The sequence below is a fragment of the Myotis nattereri genome (assembly GCF_964212035.1).
Source record: "Myotis nattereri genome assembly, chromosome: 2".
NCBI lineage: Eukaryota > Metazoa > Chordata > Mammalia > Chiroptera > Vespertilionidae > Myotis > Myotis nattereri.
This window is the reverse complement of record NC_138076.1, coordinates 127,735,764-127,753,882: the sequence shown is the minus strand read 5'-3', so window position 1 is coordinate 127,753,882 and position 18,119 is coordinate 127,735,764. Positions and strand designations below refer to the sequence as shown.

The 18,119-nt window shown below is 40.5% G+C and overlaps 1 protein-coding gene across 2 annotated transcripts in view; it reads left to right on the top strand.

Moving 5' to 3' along the window:
* Positions 1-18,119, top strand: part of MRPL42 (mitochondrial ribosomal protein L42) — a 136,346-nt gene that overhangs the window by 80,825 nt on the left and 37,402 nt on the right. The window contains exon 6 of one of the 2 annotated variants that reach the window (XM_081083749.1): positions 15,646-15,811. In XM_081083749.1, coding sequence (XP_080939875.1) covers positions 15,646-15,811 — 166 coding nt within the window. Of the gene's footprint in view, positions 1-15,645; positions 18,069-18,119 lie in introns of those variants that run through there. The other variant, XM_081083750.1, reaches the window with a different exon arrangement.

The following is an 18,119-nucleotide window of genomic DNA, read 5'->3' as shown; positions in this document are numbered from 1 at the left end:
CTCCAGGAGGGCAGGCTACCTGACTGTGTAGTCTCATAGTGTGGAGCCTCATTTCTGGCACATACTGAGCACTCAGTACACCGTTGTTGGATGACTGAATAATGGCTGTTCCTCACCCCACCACCGATTCTGTTCTGTATTCTGTAAGACCTCTTTCCAGAAAAGAAACTCATTCCCCATATGTATTTCTTCATGGCCTTGGCTCAACTGGAGGGAAAAAGACCAGGCAATCAGTTATTTTTAGGCTGCCTGGCTTCCAGAAAAGAGAAACACTTGAATTTCCATCTTAATAGCTTTTGTCCTAAGCAGACCATTATACAAACAAAATTCCTACTAAAGGGGCTTCTGATTCAAATAAGACAATGAAGCAATGAAGTTAGCAAATATGCCATCTTAAACTAGGCCAAGGGGACTGGCTCCTGGTTTTGCTTGTTTTTATTTTCCTGTATTTTTTTTCTTGAACACCTGGGGGCATCCTCAAGATAGCACTGGTTTTCTTGGAAAGCAGAATAGTTTTTAGCTGAGAATAAGGGAATGAAGTTCCAGGAAAAAAAATGAAAAGATAAAATGCTATGCAATAAAATTTGCTTCTATATTGAAATGTTCCTCCGTAAAGCATTTTCCCACTCGACTGGCTAGAGCTGAGGTGCTGATGAGCTAGGAAGGCTCATTTACTCAGTGAGATCTTATTGTGAGTGAGGCTATTTAGGGATGTGTTTAGCTACAACCTCCCCCTTTCTCCAGTCCCCATAGTGCAGTAATGAAGATGATTATTGTACTCTTACATACCGTCACATGGCTTCGTATTTCCATGGGTGATTTCCTTCCCAGGTTGACTTCTTATCTGCTGGGAGTAATAATGATGTGCAGATGAGTGTGTGAATGCTCTTTCTTCTTTTAAGTGTTTTGCCTTTGCAGAATGCAGAAATGTTGTCCTCAGAAAGTGAGTGTCGTATGGAAGAGACTATATTAAGTGATCAAGAAAACATTCATTTTATCACCATCAGATTACTTACTTACTTACTTATTTATTTACTTTATTGTTGACAGTATTATAGATGTCTCCCATTCTCAGATCCCCTTCCATCTAGCCCCTACCTGCCCCCCAGGTTTTCATCACCCTATTTGTCTGTGTCCATGGGCTAAGCATATCTATCTATCTATATAAAAGCCAAGTGACCCGAACAACCGGAATGACTGGTCACTATGACACGCACTGCGGCCTGCCAACTGTCCCGATCAGGGGTGGGACTGGCTGGCAAACCTCCTGGGACCCCTCCCCTTGGCTGGCCCAGTCCTGATCGGTCCTGATTGGGGTGATTTATTTTTTTGTTTGTTTTGTTTTAATTTAAATTCTTTATTGTTGAAAGTATTACATAGGTCTCCTTTTTCTCCCATTGACCTCTCCCCGGCCACTCCCACCCCCCAGCACATGCCCTCACCCCCCTAGTGTCTGTGTCCATTGGTTATGCTTATATGCATGCATCCAAGTCCTTTGGTTGATCTCTTACTCCCTGCCCCATCCTCCCCTGCCTTCCCTCTGAGGTTTGATGGTCTGTTTGATGCTTCTCTGTCTCTGGATCTACTTTTGTTTATCAGTTTATATTGTTCATTATATTCCACAAATGAGTGCGATCATGTGATATTTATCTTTCTCTAACTGGCTTATTTCACTTAACATAATGCTCTCCAAGTCCATCTATGCAGTACAAATGGTAAGAGTGCTTTCTTTTTTGCAGCTGCATAGTATTCCATGGTATAAATGCCCCATGGCTTTTTTATCCATTCATCTACTGATGGGCACTTAGGCTGTTTCCAAATGTTAGCTTATGTAAGTAATGCTGCTATAAACATAAGGGTGCATATATTCTTTCTGATTAGTGTTTCAGGGTTTTTAAGATATATTCCCAGAAGTGGGATCACTGGGTCAAATGGCAGTTGCATTTTTAATTTTTTGAGGAAACTCTATACAATTTTCCATAGTGGCTGTACCAGTCTGCATTTCTACCAGCAGTGAACTAGTCTTCTCTTTTGTACATTCTCACCCACACTTGTTGTTTGTTGATTTTTTAAACGATAGCCATTTTGATAGGTGTGATGTGATATCTCGTGGGTTTAATTTGCATTTCTCTGATGATTAGTGACTTTGAGCATGTTTTCATGTCTCTTGGCCATTTGTATGTCCTCTTTGGAGAAGTGTCTATTCAGGTCCTCTGCCCATTTTTAATTGGATTGTTTGTCTTCCTTTTGTTGAGTTGTATGAGTACTTTATATTTTGGAGATTAACACATTATCAGGTGTATCACTGGCAAATATGTTCTCTGATACAGTGGGTTCCCTTTTTATCTTTATTTAAAAAGCTTTATTGATTTTAGAGAGTAAGGGAGAGAGAGAGGAAGCATCAATGATAATAGAGAATCATTGATTGGCTACCTCCTGCTAGCCTCACACTGGGGATCGAGCCCACAACACCAGTCATATGCCCTGGGAATCAAACTGTGACCTCCTGGTTCATAAGTCGATGCTCAACCACTGAGTCACGCCGGCCAGGCCCCTTTTCATTTTTATGGTGGTTTCTTTTGTGGTGCAGAAGCTTTTTATTTTGATGAAGTTTCATTTGTTTAAATTTTCCTTTGTTTCTCTTGTCCTCGGAGGAAATTCTGCTACATGTGATGTATGAGATTTTTCTGTCTATGGTTTCTTCTAGGATTTTTATGGTTTCACATCTTAGATTTAAGTCTTTTATTCATTTTGAGTTTATTCTTGTGTATGGTGTAAGTTGGTGGTCTAGTTTCATCTTTTTGCAAGTGTCTGTCCAGTTTTCCCAGCACCATTTGTTGAAGAGACTGTCCATTGTATGTTATTGTCTCCTTTATCAAATATTAATTAATTGTAAAGTTGTAGGTTGATTTCTGGGGTCTCTGTGCTCTTCCATTGGTCTATATGCCTGTTCTTGTGCCAGTACCAGGCCATTTTGATTACAGTGGCTTTGTAGTATAGTTTAATATCTGATAGTCAATCCCTCCAACTTTGTTTTTCTTTCTCAGGATTGCTGCAGCTATTCAGGGTTTTTTTTTTTATGGTTACATATAAATTTTTGGAATGTTTGACCTAGTTCTGTGAGGTATGCCATTGATATTTTAATAGGGATTGCGTCAAATCTATAGATTCCTTTGGATAGTATAGACATTTTAATGATGTTAATTCTTCCAGTCCATGAACATGGTATTCTTTTCTATTTGTTTGTATCTTCTATTTCTTGTTTCAATGTCATATAGTTTTCCAAGTACAGATCTTTTACCTCTTTAGTTAAGTTATTCCTAGGTATCTTATTTTTTTGTTGTAATGACAAATGGGATTTTTTTTTTAGTTTTTTTTTTTTTAGTTCTGAGAGTTCATTATTGGTGTATAAAAATGCCACTGATTTCTGGATGTTGATTTTGTATCCTGCTTCATTGCCAAATTCATTTATTAAGCCTAGTAGTTTTCTGGTGGAGTCTGTAGGGTTTTCTATGTACAATGTTATGTCATCTGCAAATAATGACAGTTCTACTTATTCCTTTCCAATTTGGATACCTTCTATCTCTTCTTCTAGTCTGATTGCCATGGCTAGAACTTCCAGTACTATGTTGAATAAGAGTAATGAAAGCATTCTTGTCTTATTCCTATTCTTAAGGGAAACACTTTTAGTTTTTGTCCATTGAGTATAGGTTTGTAATATATGGCCTTTATTATGTTGAGGTATGATCCCTCTATTCCCACTTTGCTGAGAGTTTTTATCTAAAAATGTGTGCTGGATTTTGTCGAATGCTTTGTCTGCATCTATTGATATGATAATGTGATTTTTTTATTTTTCATTTTGTTTATGTGATGTATCACATTTATTGACTTGTGAATACTGTACCAGACTTTCATCCCTAGAATAAAACCCCCTTGATCATAGTGTATGATTTTTAAAATATATTGCTGGATCCTATTTGCTAATATTTTGTTGAAGATTTTAGCATCTGTGTTCATTAGGGATATTGGCCTGTATTTTTCTTTCTTTGTAGTGTTTTTAATCTTGTTTTGGAATTAGGATAATGCTAGCTTGATAAAAAAGAGCCTGAAAGTGTTCCTTCCTTTTGGATTTTTTCGAGTAGTTTGAGGAGGATAGGTGTTAGTTCTTTGAATATTTGATAAAATTCTCCTGTAAATCCATCTGGTCCAAGACTTTTGTTTGCTAGGAGTTTTTAAATTACTGCTTCACTTTCATCAGTTGTTATTGGCCTATTCAGGTTTTCTGATTCTTTCTGATTGAGTTTGGGAAGATTGTATGTGTCTATGCATTTGTCCATTTCACTCAGGTTATCCAGTTTGTTGGTATATAGTTGTTCATAGTATGCACTTACAATCCTTTGTATTTCTTTTTTTTTGTTTTTTAAATATATTTTATTGATTTTTTACAGAGAGGAAGAGAGAGAGATAGAGAGTCAGGAACATCGATGAGAGAGAAACATCGACCAGCCGCCTCCTGCACATCCCCCACCGGGGATGTGCCCGCAACCCAGGTACATGCCCTTGACCGGAATCGAACCTGGGACCTTTCAGTCCACAGGCCAACGCTCTATCCACTGAGCCAAACCGGTTTCGGCAATCCTTTGTATTTCTGTGGTGTCTGTTATATTGCCTCTTTCATTTCTGATTTTATTTATTTGGGTCCTCTCTCTTTGTTTCTTGATGAGTCTGGCTAAAGATTCATCAATCTTGTTTAACATTTCAAAGAACCAGCTCTGGGATTCATTGATCTTTTGTACTGTTTTTTAGTCTGGACGTCATTTATTTCCATTCTGATCTTTATTAATTCCTTCCTTCTACTTCCTCTGGGCTTTTCTTGCTGTTCTCTTTTCAATTCACTTTGTTGTAGGGATAAATAGTTTATTAGTCTTTTTTCCTGTTTCTTGAGGAAGCCCTATAAAGCTATGAACTTCCCTCTCAGGATTCTTTCACTGTGTGCCATATATTTGGGGTTGTTGTGTGCTCATTTTCATTTGTTTCTGGGAAGTTTTTAATTTCTTGCTTGATTTCATTGGTAATCCACTCATTGTTTAATGACATGCTATTTAGCCTCCATTTATTTGAGTGTTTTTGAGTTTTTCTTAAAATTTTGGTTGATTTCTAACTTCATGCCATTGTGATCTGAGAAGATGCTTGGTATGATATCAATCTTCTTGAGTGTGTATAGACTTGTTTTGTGTCCCAACATGTGATCTGTCTTTGGGAATGTTCCATGTGTGCTTGAGAAGAATGTATATTCTGTTGCTTTGGGGTAAAATATTCTATAAGTATGTTAAATCATCTAATCTAGTATGTCATTTAAGGCCTCTGTTTTCTTGTTGATTTTTAAAAAATATATTTTATTGATTTTTTACAGAGAGGAAGTGAGAGGAATAGAGAGTCAGAAACACCGATGAGAGAGAAACATCGATCAGCTGCCTCCTGCACACTCCCTACTGGGGATGTGCCCGCAACCAAGGTACATACTCTTGACCAGAATCGAACCTGGGACCCTTTAGTCCACAGGCTGACGCTCTATCCACTGATCTAAACCAGTTTGGGCTCTTGTTGATTTTTGTCTGGAAGATTTATCCAGTGATGTCAGTGGGGTGTTAAAGTCACCTACTCTCACAGTATTACTGTCAGTCTCTCCCTTAAAGTCCATCAAGAGTTTTTTTTTATGTATTGGGTGCTCCTGTATTGGGTGAATATATGTCTACCAGGGTTATATTTTCATATTGTGTCATTCCCTGTAGTATTATGTAGAGGGCTTCTTTGTTTTTTGTTATGGCCTTGGGTTTGAAGTCTATTTTGTCAGATATGAGTATTGCCACCCAGCTTTTATTTTCTTTCCACTTGTGTGGACTTTTTTTATTTTCATCTTTTTTACTTTCAGTCTGTGTGTATCTTTTGTTCTGAGGTAGGTCTCCTTTAGTCAGCATATATATGGGTCATGTTTTCTTATCCATTCAGTCATCCTATGTCTTTTGATTGGAACATTTAATCCATTTACCTTTAAGGTTATTATTTATAGGTATTAATTTATTGCCATGTTTATTTTCTTTATGCCTATAATCCGCTCTCTCTCCTTTTCTTCTTCTTAAAGAAATCCCTTTAACATTTCTTCCATGCTGGTTTGGTGGTAATGAGCTCCTTTAACCTTTCTTTTGTCTGGAAAGCTTTTTATACACCTTCAATTTTAAATGGTAGCCTTGCTGGATACAGTAGTCTTGGATTCAGACCCTTGCTTTTCATTACTGTGAATACCTCATGCCATTCCCTTCTGGCTTGATGTGTTTCTATTGAGAGGTCAACTGATATTCTAATGGAAACTCTTTTAAAATATACACATATTTTTATTGATTTCAGAGAGGAAGGGAGAGGGAGAGAAAGATAGAAACATCAGTGATGAGAGAGAATCATTGATTGGCTGCCTCCTGCATGCCCTACACTGGGGATTGAGCCTGCAACCCAACCATGTGCCCGGACCAGGAACTGAACTGTGACCTCCTGGTTTATAGGTTGACAATTAACCACTGAACCACACAGTATGGGCAGAAACTCTTTTGTAAGTGATTTTCTGCCTCTCACTCATTGCCTTTAAGATTCTTAGTTGTTCGCCCTAACCGGTTTGGCTCAGTGGATAGAGCGTCGGCCTGCGGACTGAAGAGTCCCAGGTTCGATTCCGGTTGAGGGCATGTACCTTGGTTGCGGGCACATCCCCAGTGGGGGGTGTGCAGGAGGCAGTTGATCGTTGTTTCTCTCTCATCAATGTTTCTGACTCTCTATCCCTCTCCCTTCCTCTCTGCAAAAATAAAATAAAAAAAAATATATATATATATTTAAATATATTTTATTGAGTTTTTACAGAGAGGAAAGGAGAGAGATAGAGAGTTAGAAACATCGATGAGAGAGAAACATCAACCAGCTGCCTCCTGCACACTCCTCACTGGGGATGTGCCCGCAACCCAGGTACATGCCCTTGACCGGAATCGAACCTGGGACCCTTCAGTCCGCAGGCCGACGCTCTATCCACTGAGCCAAACCGGTTTCGGCAAAATAAAATACATTTAAAAAAATAAAAAGATTCTTAGTTGTTCATGTTTGCCATTTTAATTATGATGTGTCTAGGTGTGGATCTCTTTGAGTTCATCTTATATGGGACTCTGTGCCACCTGAACTTGTGTGAGTTTTCCTTTACCAGGTTGGGGACATTTTCTATCATTATTTCTTTAAACAGGTTTTCTGTTCCTTGCTCATATTCTTCTCCTTCTGGAATTCCTATGATGCAGATGTTGTTACATGTCATGTTGTCCCAGAGCTTCCTTAAGCTACCCTTGTGCTTTTAAATTATTTTCTCTATTTGCTGCTCTAATTGAGTATTTCTTTCTTTTTTTAAAAAAAAAAATATTTTTTTTGGTTTCAGAGAGGAAGAGAGAGGGAGAGAGAGAAACATCAATAATGAGAGAGAATCATGGATTGGCTGCCTCCTTCATGCCCCACACTGGGGATTGAGCCTGCAACCCAAGCATGTGCCTTTGACTGGAATTGAACCCAGGACCCTTCAGTCCACAGGCTGGCGTTCTATCCACTGAGCCAAACCAGCAATATTTCTACCTGGTATTCCAAATTGCTGATTTGATCGTATGCTTTATTCAGTCTACTTTTAATTCCTTCCCATGTGTTCTTTATGTCAGAGATATTCTTCTTCTTCTTCATTTCTATCTGGTTCTTGATTATGGTTTCTTTTCCTTTTTCATGCTGTTGTAATTTTCACTAAGTTCCTTAAACATCTTTATATTCATTACTTTGAACTCTATGTCTGAGAGGTTTTGTGCCTCCATTTCATTTAGTTCTTTCTCTGGAGACTCCTCCTTTTCTTTCATTTGCGGGTTATTTCTTCATCTCCCCATTTTAGCTGTCTCTTTGTATTTTTTTCTATGTATTAGATAGAATTGTTATGTCTCCTAGTTTTTGTGGGATGGCCTTATGGAGAAAGTGTTTTGAGGGGTCCATTGGTGCAGTTTCTGATATCCTGAGCTGGATGCTATAGGATTGCACCTTCTGTGCATTATTTGTACTTTCCTGTTGTAATTGGTACTTTATTATTAATGTCCCGTTCATGGGAGGGATCTCCCCTCTGACTTGTTTACAGTGAGGTTCAACCCCAGGGCCATTGAGCCAGCTGCTATACCTGTGCTGACAGAACAGAACAAGACACAACAGGATTGAACCAAATATACCATGGGTATAGACAAGATTATATTACAAGGATGGTCACTGCTGCAGGAAGAAATTGGAAATGGTCTAAATGTTTAACAAAAAGAGAATGACTAAGTGAATTATTGAGCTGCTTATAAAATATGATAAAAAATTTCTAGTGAAAGAAGCACCTAGAATAGGGTCTGAAATATTGTAAGCACTCAGTAAAATATTTGTTCAATCATACATGAGTGGATTACTTTTATAACCAGAAAAAATGATTTAAATATCTGCCAGAAAATGAAGGGTAACATTTAACAAAAACAACAATAACCAAGAATAAAAACAAACAAACAAAAAGGGTTAATACCCTGGAAAAGCATTTTACAAGGGGAAAAGAAGAAATAATTACCCCCCCCCAGCCCCCCAAAAAAGACTCCAAAAACTTGATCTTGAAAATAGGCCAGTGGAAGACCTCTTTTCCAGGATATTTTAGATGAAAACAATATCCAATAGTGGGGTGCTTTCCTCTAAAATGAGGTTCTATTCACTTAATAGTTCTTGAGCACTGTTTTTGTGGCTAAAATTTTTGCTGAGATGTTGGTTTGAGGAACTTTTCTAATTTAAAGGAATTTTGTTCATTTACTCTTTTGTTAGGTGAAGAGTTGGAAATATTTCTACCTCATTAAATACCATGGTTCCATAGACTCAGACAGAGCACCTGCCACACAAGCCTGATTCCTACTTTTGTTCTCTAAAGACTGGCAGCTGCGGGCATTCTTGAAAGTGTTTGCCTGGTACATTTGAACTCATTTTTAAAAACTGGCTTTTTGCCAATCTGCACTTCAGCTTCTTATACTTAAACCAGAGGCCTGGTGCATGGATTTGTGCACTGGTGGGGTCCCTCAGCCTGGCCTGCGGGGATCGGCCAAAACCAGCAGTTCTACATCCCCCAGGGATGTAGTAGTACACGAAGTGGCAGGCAGCTGGTGTGGAGCCTGAGCCCGGGCTGGGCGCCATGCCACTCCCGCTCATCCCAGCCCTGCTGTGCCAGCTCGGTAGGCTCGATGCCACTCGCTGCAGTCTCCATGTGCCCATCCTAGGGCGATACCAGCTGCCCATGACTGAGAAGTGGCTTCAGGCTCATGCCCAGTCCTGGTCCAGATGGGTGAGGGGTGCTCAGGGGGAGTGTCCGTGGGAGAGGCTCATGCCTCTGCAGCTGTGCTTGCCAGCCATGAACCTGGCGTCTGATACCCATTGGTCAGCTGAGCGATGCTCCCGCTGTGGGAGTGCACTGACCACCAGGGGGCAGCTCCTGCATTGAGCGTCTGCCCCATGGTGGTCAGTGCGCGTCATAGCTACAGGTCGAGCGGTTGAGCGGTTGAGCGGTTAGACCAGCCGTGGGCAAACTACGGCCCGTGGGCCGGATTCGGCCCGTTTGAAATGAATAAAACTATTGAAAAAAAAGACCGTACCCTTTTATGTAATGATGTTTACTTTGAATTTATATTAGTTCACACAAACACTCCATCTATGCTTTTGTTCCGGCCCTCCAGTCCAGTTTAAGAACCCATTGTGGCCCTCGAGTCAAAAAGTTTGCCCACCCCTGGGTTAGACTGTTGCTTAGGCATATATATATATATTTCAACCAAACCACATATAGGAGAGAGAGAGAGAGAGAGAGAGAGAGAGAGAGAGAGAGAGAGAGAGAGAGAGAGAAAGGAAGGAGTGGTGCAGAGAGAGAGAAGGGGAATGGTGGGAAGAGGTACAGAAAGAAAACCAACAAAAAGGTATGGGTTGGAAGCCATACTCTGAGCCATGGGCTACACTTGGTAAGTGGAAATCAGGAGTCCAGCTGCAATAGGAGTGTTTCAAAATTAAGATCAGGACAGAGCCACCAGGTCCAGTCAGGCCTTGGGATGTGTGGTTGTGCTTCACTGTGTGGGAAGACCGAGCTTCAGGAGTTGAAGGGAAGCATTATACTTTGGGAAAATAATAATTTTAGGATAAAAGTATTATAACGAGAAGACATGATAGTGCTTACAAAGCATTAAAATGTCTCAATTGTGCAAATTTAACAAAACATGTACTCTCGTGAACACATTGTTAGGACTTATCCTAGGGACTTTACCAGATAGGGGCCTTGAAACTTATGCGTCATTATCTTCGAGATAACCCCACTCTGACCATGCCTACCCCTAGCATTTTTCTGCAGATTAAATCAAACTACAGTTAAAGGCAGCCAGTGGGATGAGTAGAAGGCAGAAACTATAGAAAGGTCACAGTGGGGACTCATCACACACGTTCCTATTCCTTTTGTGAATGTTGAGCTCTCGAGCTGGGAGATGATCTAGGACATGTTAGGTCTTCTGGAGAATACATAAAGGAGTTTTGGGCTGAAGATCAGGCCTTCATATGTGAACATTTTCACAATCTGGGAACCCAGTGGAGAAGAGAATGTGACTTAGGAGGGCAGAGGAGTTACTTGGACGGGAGAGAGCTGGAAGATAGTGCCTTGCCCAGCCACCTAAGTTTGGGATCTGCAAGGACTTCTGTCAACGAGGCACTCATTGCTAGCTTTACAATTCCTTCCAGCTGGAAAATGGGGAACTTGTACCATGTTTCTCAGTAGAGAGGATTACACACATGAAGAAAAAAAAAGCCAAGTTGTCTTTTGGATGGTCTAATGAACCTTAAGTGCTGGGGCAAGCCACATGATTAGGAGTGAGTGGTTGATGGAGGGCTGGTAGAGGACACTCGTGCTGCTCCGGAAACCCCCAGGCGGGAACAACAGAAACAGTGAGAGCATTAAGTGGGTACTGTCCCTGGATGGGTAAAGGGGAGAGGCAGGGAGAACCCTTGAATGAACTATAAGATCAAACCATTTAGGTAAATTAAACATACAGACTTACCAAATAATGCATATTGTATAAGAATACACAGTAACAAAATGAGACATTAAATACATTAGAAGGGCCCGGCTGGCATGGTTCAGTGTTTGAACATTGACCTATGAACCAGGAGGTCACAGTTTGATTCCAGGTCAGGGCACATACGTGGGTTGTGGGCTCAATCCCCAGTAGGGGGTGTACAGGAAGCAGCCGATCAATGGTTCTCATAATTGATCTCTCTCTTTTCTTCTCTGAAATTAAAAAAAGAAATCTATTAAATACATTAGAAGGGCTGCATATGAGAGAACGTTGGTTAGGACCAAGAATGAGGGTTGAAAGGGAACACGCTATTCACTGACTCAGTCCATAATAAACGATCAAACAAGCAAAAACCCCAACAGCAATGGGAGAATGTCAACTTTTTGTAAAGTGGGAAATTCCCAGTAATAACACTGGCTGGGATCTGCATAAAGCAGTTTCAGACTCCCAACGTTGTGGACTTTAGAAACAAGGGCTGCCCATGTATGAGAATAGAAAGGATGGGTTTAAAAATGGCTTCATAGTTTTTTTGGGAAAAGATACATGTTTTTGTTTTCTTTAAAAATGCAAACAACATAGATTATTAAATGAATCTAATCCATGTAATGTACTTAAAAGAATGCCTGACACATAACAAGCCCTCAATAACTGTAACAAAAAATAACCAGAAATCCTACCACCCAGAGATAACCACACTTATGATTTTGGTAAATGTGCTTTTTAGGAAATATATCAATTTACTTTTTCAATTGTATATACATGAGATCAAATGAAAGTATAAATAATGTTCTGAAATCTGCTTTCTTCATTCAACATGATACTGTAAAGACCAGTTCATTTCTAGGAATATAAACATCTCACTCTTTCTAAAGTCTAGAATGTATTCCATTGTATAGATGTATAGACATACCTCATTTTATTACACTTCCCTTTATTGTACTGCACAAGGTTGTGTTTTTCACAAATTGAAGGTAAGACCCTCTGCCAGCAAGAGGATTATGACTTGCTTTATTGCAATACCTGCTTTATTGTATGCTGGGGTCCAACCCCAGCAGGTCCAGGGGTCCCCAAAGGTGTGGACGGAGTCAGCAAAGAAGGAAGGACACGGAGACAGCGTTCAGTTGATCAGCAGCCTAGCCAGGATCTCTAGCCAAGTTCTGGTCAGGATCTCCAGCGAAGTTCTGGTTAGGATCTCCAGCCAGGTTCTGTGTCCATGTTCTCTTGCTAGGTTCTCCAGCCAGGTTCTGTAGCCATGTTCCCTCGCTAGGTTCTCCAGACAGGTTCTGTCCAGGTTCTCCAGCCAGGTTCTGTAGCCATGTTCCCTTGCTAGGTTCTCCAGCCAGGTTCAGTCACCAGGTTCTAGTCAGGTTCTCTTACCATGTTCTATCCAGGTTCTGTAGCCAGGTTCTCTCGCTAGGTTCTGTCTCCAGGTTCTGTGGCCAGTTTCTGTCCAGGATCTTTTGCCATGTTCTGTCTCTAGGTTCTTTCTCTAGGTTCTGTCTCTAGGTTCTGTGTCTAGGTTCTGTGTAGGTTCTGTGTCCTGTTGTCTTGTTACATCTGTATTTATACCAGTTGATTCCAATCCTATCAATCTCTATTCCAAAGGTTAGGGCGTTTCTTATCTCCATTCCAGGGAGTAAAGATTATGTAGCTTAAGCATGATTGTTCGTAGTTAAAGTGATTAATTACCCGCCTGGCACTTAGTTAAGGGGTTTTATTCCCTCCCTAACTTCAGGGAAAAATCCCTGCCTGGGGAAACAACCTTTCTCGGAGAGGTGACCTTGGTTAAAACACATAGTGCCAAGAAGGTGAGCAAACGTATTAAGAACAGTATGCCATATATGCCAGGTCCCTTGAAACAGCAAGGATGGACCGGCTCCCAGCAATTGTAATGGTCTGGAACCAACCCCACGGTATCCCTGAGCTGTGCCTTACTTAAATGTGTCCCCAACTGCTGGACATTGAAGCTGTTTCCAATTTTTATTATATATAACATTGCTGGAGCACCCACAAATAACTGTAGTTTCATACCTGTTTGAATCTCCCCTTATGCTAAGTTATTGAAAGTGGAATTGTGGGGTCAAAGAGTATGCACATTGGATATTTTGATACTGCCAAGCTGTCCTATAGAAAAGTATTTGGTGTCTGTGCCCCATCAAAGGTATATGAGTGTTATGTTATCTCTCAACAAAGCTGGGTGTGGTTCTTTTCAGTCTTTGCACACCTGCTGGGTGAAAAATGGCTTATTGCCAGTTATATTTACTTTTTAAAAATTAGTATGATGGCTGATTTTATGTGTCAACTTGGCTAGTCTGTGGTGCCCAACTTTTGGTCAAATAGGGGTCTAGATGCTGCTGTGAAGATATTTTTTAGATGAGAGTAACATTTAAATAAGTATATTTTGAGTAAAACAGATTACCTTCCATAATGTGGGTGGGCCTCATCCAATCAGTTGAAAAAGGCCTTAAGAGAAAAGACTGAGGTCAGTTTTCCCTGAGTCTCCAGCCTGCTCACCTCCTCTGCATATTTTGGACTTGCCTGCCCCCACAACGCATAATCTAATTCCTTAAAATAAAGCCCAACCTTTATATACACATACAACCTGATGGTTTTGTTTCCTAGAAGAAACCTGACTAATATAATTAGTCAGATTGCCCAGCTCAAATGTTTATTGGCCATCTGTATTTCTTTTCTTTTCTCTCCTTTTCTTTTTCTTTCTTTTCTTCCTAAAAATTATCTCCTTACCCTGTGCCTGAGTCTTTTCTTAGCCCCTCTGCTCATGCCTGACATGCAATAATGTGACCTGGGGACTTCCAAAGTGAGGAAGTCTGGTTTATACTCCCCAATTTTTTGACTAGGTTATGGGAATAAATAGACTGAATAAAGCCAAATAAATAAATAAAGAAATAAATAAATAAAGCCAAGTAATTGAGAATGCTGCTTAGCTAAGGGAACTTATTTTAAAGACCAGTTCCTCCTTCATTTATCAGTTTACAGCTGAATACAGAATTTCCTGTTTCGTTTTTCCTCTCCCAGCAGTTAATGTTATCATGGCCATCTAGGAGAACAATTTCCTACAGTGATAGAAGTTTGTGATGTCATTGGGATTACAAAAGCTGGCAAGGACATTTGCTATCAGCACTTATTACCAAAAATTACAAAGGAAATTAATGTTAAGCTTTCTGGGAAAGCTGTTCAATGAAACTTAAAATTTTTCTTATTATACAAGAAAAGTCTATCCTCTGTCTACCAGAGAGAGAACAACCTACAACTTCAAGGTATAATTAATGAGGGCTGCTGGAAGAGATAGAGGGTCCTATTTTGGTGAGCTAGTATCTGTGCCAATATGGTAATTATCTTATTCTGGAAAGATTGGTGACTGTAATACTGTTGTAATTAACCTAGTTATTAATACCTGGAAAGGAGCAAAGGGAGAAGCCAGCTGTTATAGGCCTGTCATTTGGACAGCTTTACTAGGGACCTGTAACTTTATACTCCCTAGGGTCCAATGAAGGGGAGATAGACACATGCCCAGGAAAGTTGGCGTGACATAGGAAGGTGCTTGTTAGTAACACTTAAGAACAAAGGTCTGCCGAAACCGGTTTGGCTCAGTGGATAGAGCGTCGGCCTGTGGACTGAAGGGTCCCGGGTTCGATTCCGGTCAAGGGCATGTACCTGGGTTGCGGGCACATCTCCAGTGGGAGATGTGCAGGAGGCGGCTGGTCGATGTTTCTCTCTCATCGATGTTTCTGACTCTCTATCTCTCTCCCTTCCTCTCTGTAAAAAATCAATAAAATATATTTAAAAAAAAAATGCTGTAAAAAAAAAAAAAAAAAGAACAAAGGTCTTTGACTAAAATGGGTGTGGTCACTGCAAGGGCACAAAATTTGGGATATTTAATCCCCTGAACAAAGGAGTTCTCTCTCTGGTGCTCTTGTGCTCTTACTGTTCTTGGGACTCTTGTATCTTAGAGTGCACTCTCCAGAATTTGCCCAAATGGCCCATAGCCATGTGAACCCCACACACAATGGACTAATGCACTGCAGCCTAATGCTGAACTGGACTTGGCTCCTCTACTGAAACCCCAGTTACACTTCTTCCAGGACTGGATTAAGGGAAATAGGACTTTGGAAACCCAGAAGTTTAATTCCACACACACACACAAATCACTTTCCCATGTGAGTCTCAGAAAATTTTTTTTCTTGAGATCTTGTAAGGACTCCACCCCCAGCAGTACCCAGTGGGGAAGGGGACAACCTACTTCATCCAGTAACAGTTGGACTATCTTTCAAACAAGCAGACCTGCCCTGAAGAAGCTATGAAATTTCCTACTTTCTATATCTAGGTCAGATCTCCTAAGCAGGATTTATTTGCCCCCACCCATTAGAATGAAACAGAATGTATTAGTGTTTGGTGGATGCTAACAAATTACCACAAGCTGGGTGTCTTAAAACAACAGAAATTTATTTTCTCACAGTTCTGGAGGCCAGGAGTCCAAAATCAAGAAGTCAGCAGTGTTGGATTGGAAATCACATCCTAACTACGTTGAGTTACTGCAAATAAAAGCAATACTGTTTCCAGATGGAGGGGAGCCATGCAGCTGGGCAGACTCAACACCAGATAAGGACTGCAGGGGAAAGATGGTGAATTCCATTTAGACATGCTGAGATATGAGATAGCTCTTGAGATACCAAGTGGTGATGCCCCCTGTCCATCAAATTTGGCAGCAGGTTTATAATTTTTAACTTCAACAAAAATACTTTTAGTGGAGTGTGGGGCAGAAGGATTATTGAGGGAATTGAAGATTGAATGGGAATTGAGGAAAGTTGTGATGGTGATGGCAGAAGCCAAAGAGAAGTAACCCAGTGACTCTAAATGACACACTAGATCAGATGGATTTAATTAACATTTACAGAACATTTCACCCCAAAGCTGCAGAATGTACATTCTTCTCAAGTGCACTTGGGACATTTTCAAAGATTGACCACATGCTAGAACACAAAACAAGTCTCTACAAATTCAAGAAAATTGAAATCATATCAACTGTCTTTTCAGATTACAATGGGATGAAATTAGAAATCAACTACAATAAAGACACTCAAAAACATTCAAACACATGGAGGCTAAATAGCATGTTATTAAACAATGAATAGGTTACCAATGAGATTAAGTAAGAAATAAAAAACTTCCTAGAAACAAATTAAAATGTACACAGAACAACCCCAAATCTATGGGACATACCAAAAGCAGTCCTGAGAGGAAAGTTCATAAAACAAAACAAAACAAAAACACCCACAAGAACAATCAATAATAAACTATTTAAACCTACAATTTAAAGAATTAGAGAACAACAAGAAAAGTAGAAGTAAGGAAATGATAAAGATTAGAGCAGAGATAAATTATATAGAGACTAAAAAAATCCTAAAAACAACAAATCAATGAAACCAAGAGCTGTTTCATTAAAAGATAAACAAGATTGATGAACCTTTAGCCGGACTCATCAAGAAACAAAGAGAGAGGACCCAAACAAGTAAAATCAGAAACAAAAATGGTAAAGTAACAACTGATACTACAGAAATACAAATGATTATAAGAAATTACTATGGGCCTCAATGCAGCCATCTTTTCTGATAGACCACATCTAAAAACAAAAGCCTGGGGAGAAACCAAGATGGCGGCATAGGTAAACACCGGAGTTTGCTGCCTTGAACAACCACTTCAAAAATACAACTAAATGACGGAACGGACATCATCCAGAACCACAGGAAGGCTGGCTGAGTGGAACTTCTAAAACTAGGAGGAAAGAGAAAAACATACCGAGACTCAGAGGAGGTGCAGTGCTGAAGTAAAATACTAAGGTGCGGAGTGCATGCGGAGCGGGCTGGTGGCTGAGGGCTCGGTTGCCGTTTTCAATCGGGAGGTAGTCTCAGGCTCTGAGCTCCAGTTCCAGGTGAGTCTCTAGGGACCCAGACTCATATGGGAGAAGCGGGACTGTCTGGCATCGCTCAGAACCCTAGGGCAGCTTTCTCTCCGTGGGGCTTGCAGCAATTACTGGGGCACTGAGAAGCAGAGCTTCTGAGGGCAAGACTGAGAGCAGCCATAATTGCTACCCCCACCCTATTGATCCCTTGGGACCCACCCCGCCCAAGCCCTGCAGGGAGGCTTTTGCTGGATAGCCTCAGGCAAAGACTAGATTAGCACCTCCCTAGAGATCCAGGAGCCAGGAGCCACCCAGAGGTCAGAGTGGGACCATCCAGTTTGCAGCTCCGTGGAACCATAAAAGGACACTCAGGGGGCAGACTCAGTGAGCACCAAAGCCCTATTGAAGCAAGTCTTGCCCCAGAGGGGTGTCTCCAGCACAGAAGTTCTCCCACTGCAGACACAGCTGATTCTCACAGCCAATTGGCCTGGAGGTCAATTCCTCACAGTGATAACTACAACAATCAAGGCTTAACTACAACAAGACTGTGCACAAAGACCACAAGGGGGTGCACCAAGAGTGTCTACCTCAGGTAATTGGGACACTTAGCACAGAAGGCACTCTATCGACACAGCGAAGCATAAAAAATGCCGAGACAAAGAAACAGGACACAAACAACAGAATTGGAGGAAAGCAAACTGTTGGATATAGAGTTCAAAACCACACTTTTAAGGTCTTTAAAGAACTGTTTAGAAGCCTCCGATAAATTTAATAAGGCCCTCGAAAAGACTGGTGAGACCTCCGATAAATGTAGTGAGATCCTCAAGAAATCTAATGAGACCCTCGAGGTTGTGATAAAGAACCAACTGGAAAGCATACACTGACTGAAATAAAGAATATTATACAGACTCCCAACAGCAGACCAGAGGGTCGCAAGAATCAAGTCAAAGATTTGAAATATGAGGAAGCAAAAAATACCCAACCAGAAAAGCAAAATGAAAAAAGAATCCAAAAATACGAAGATAGTGTAA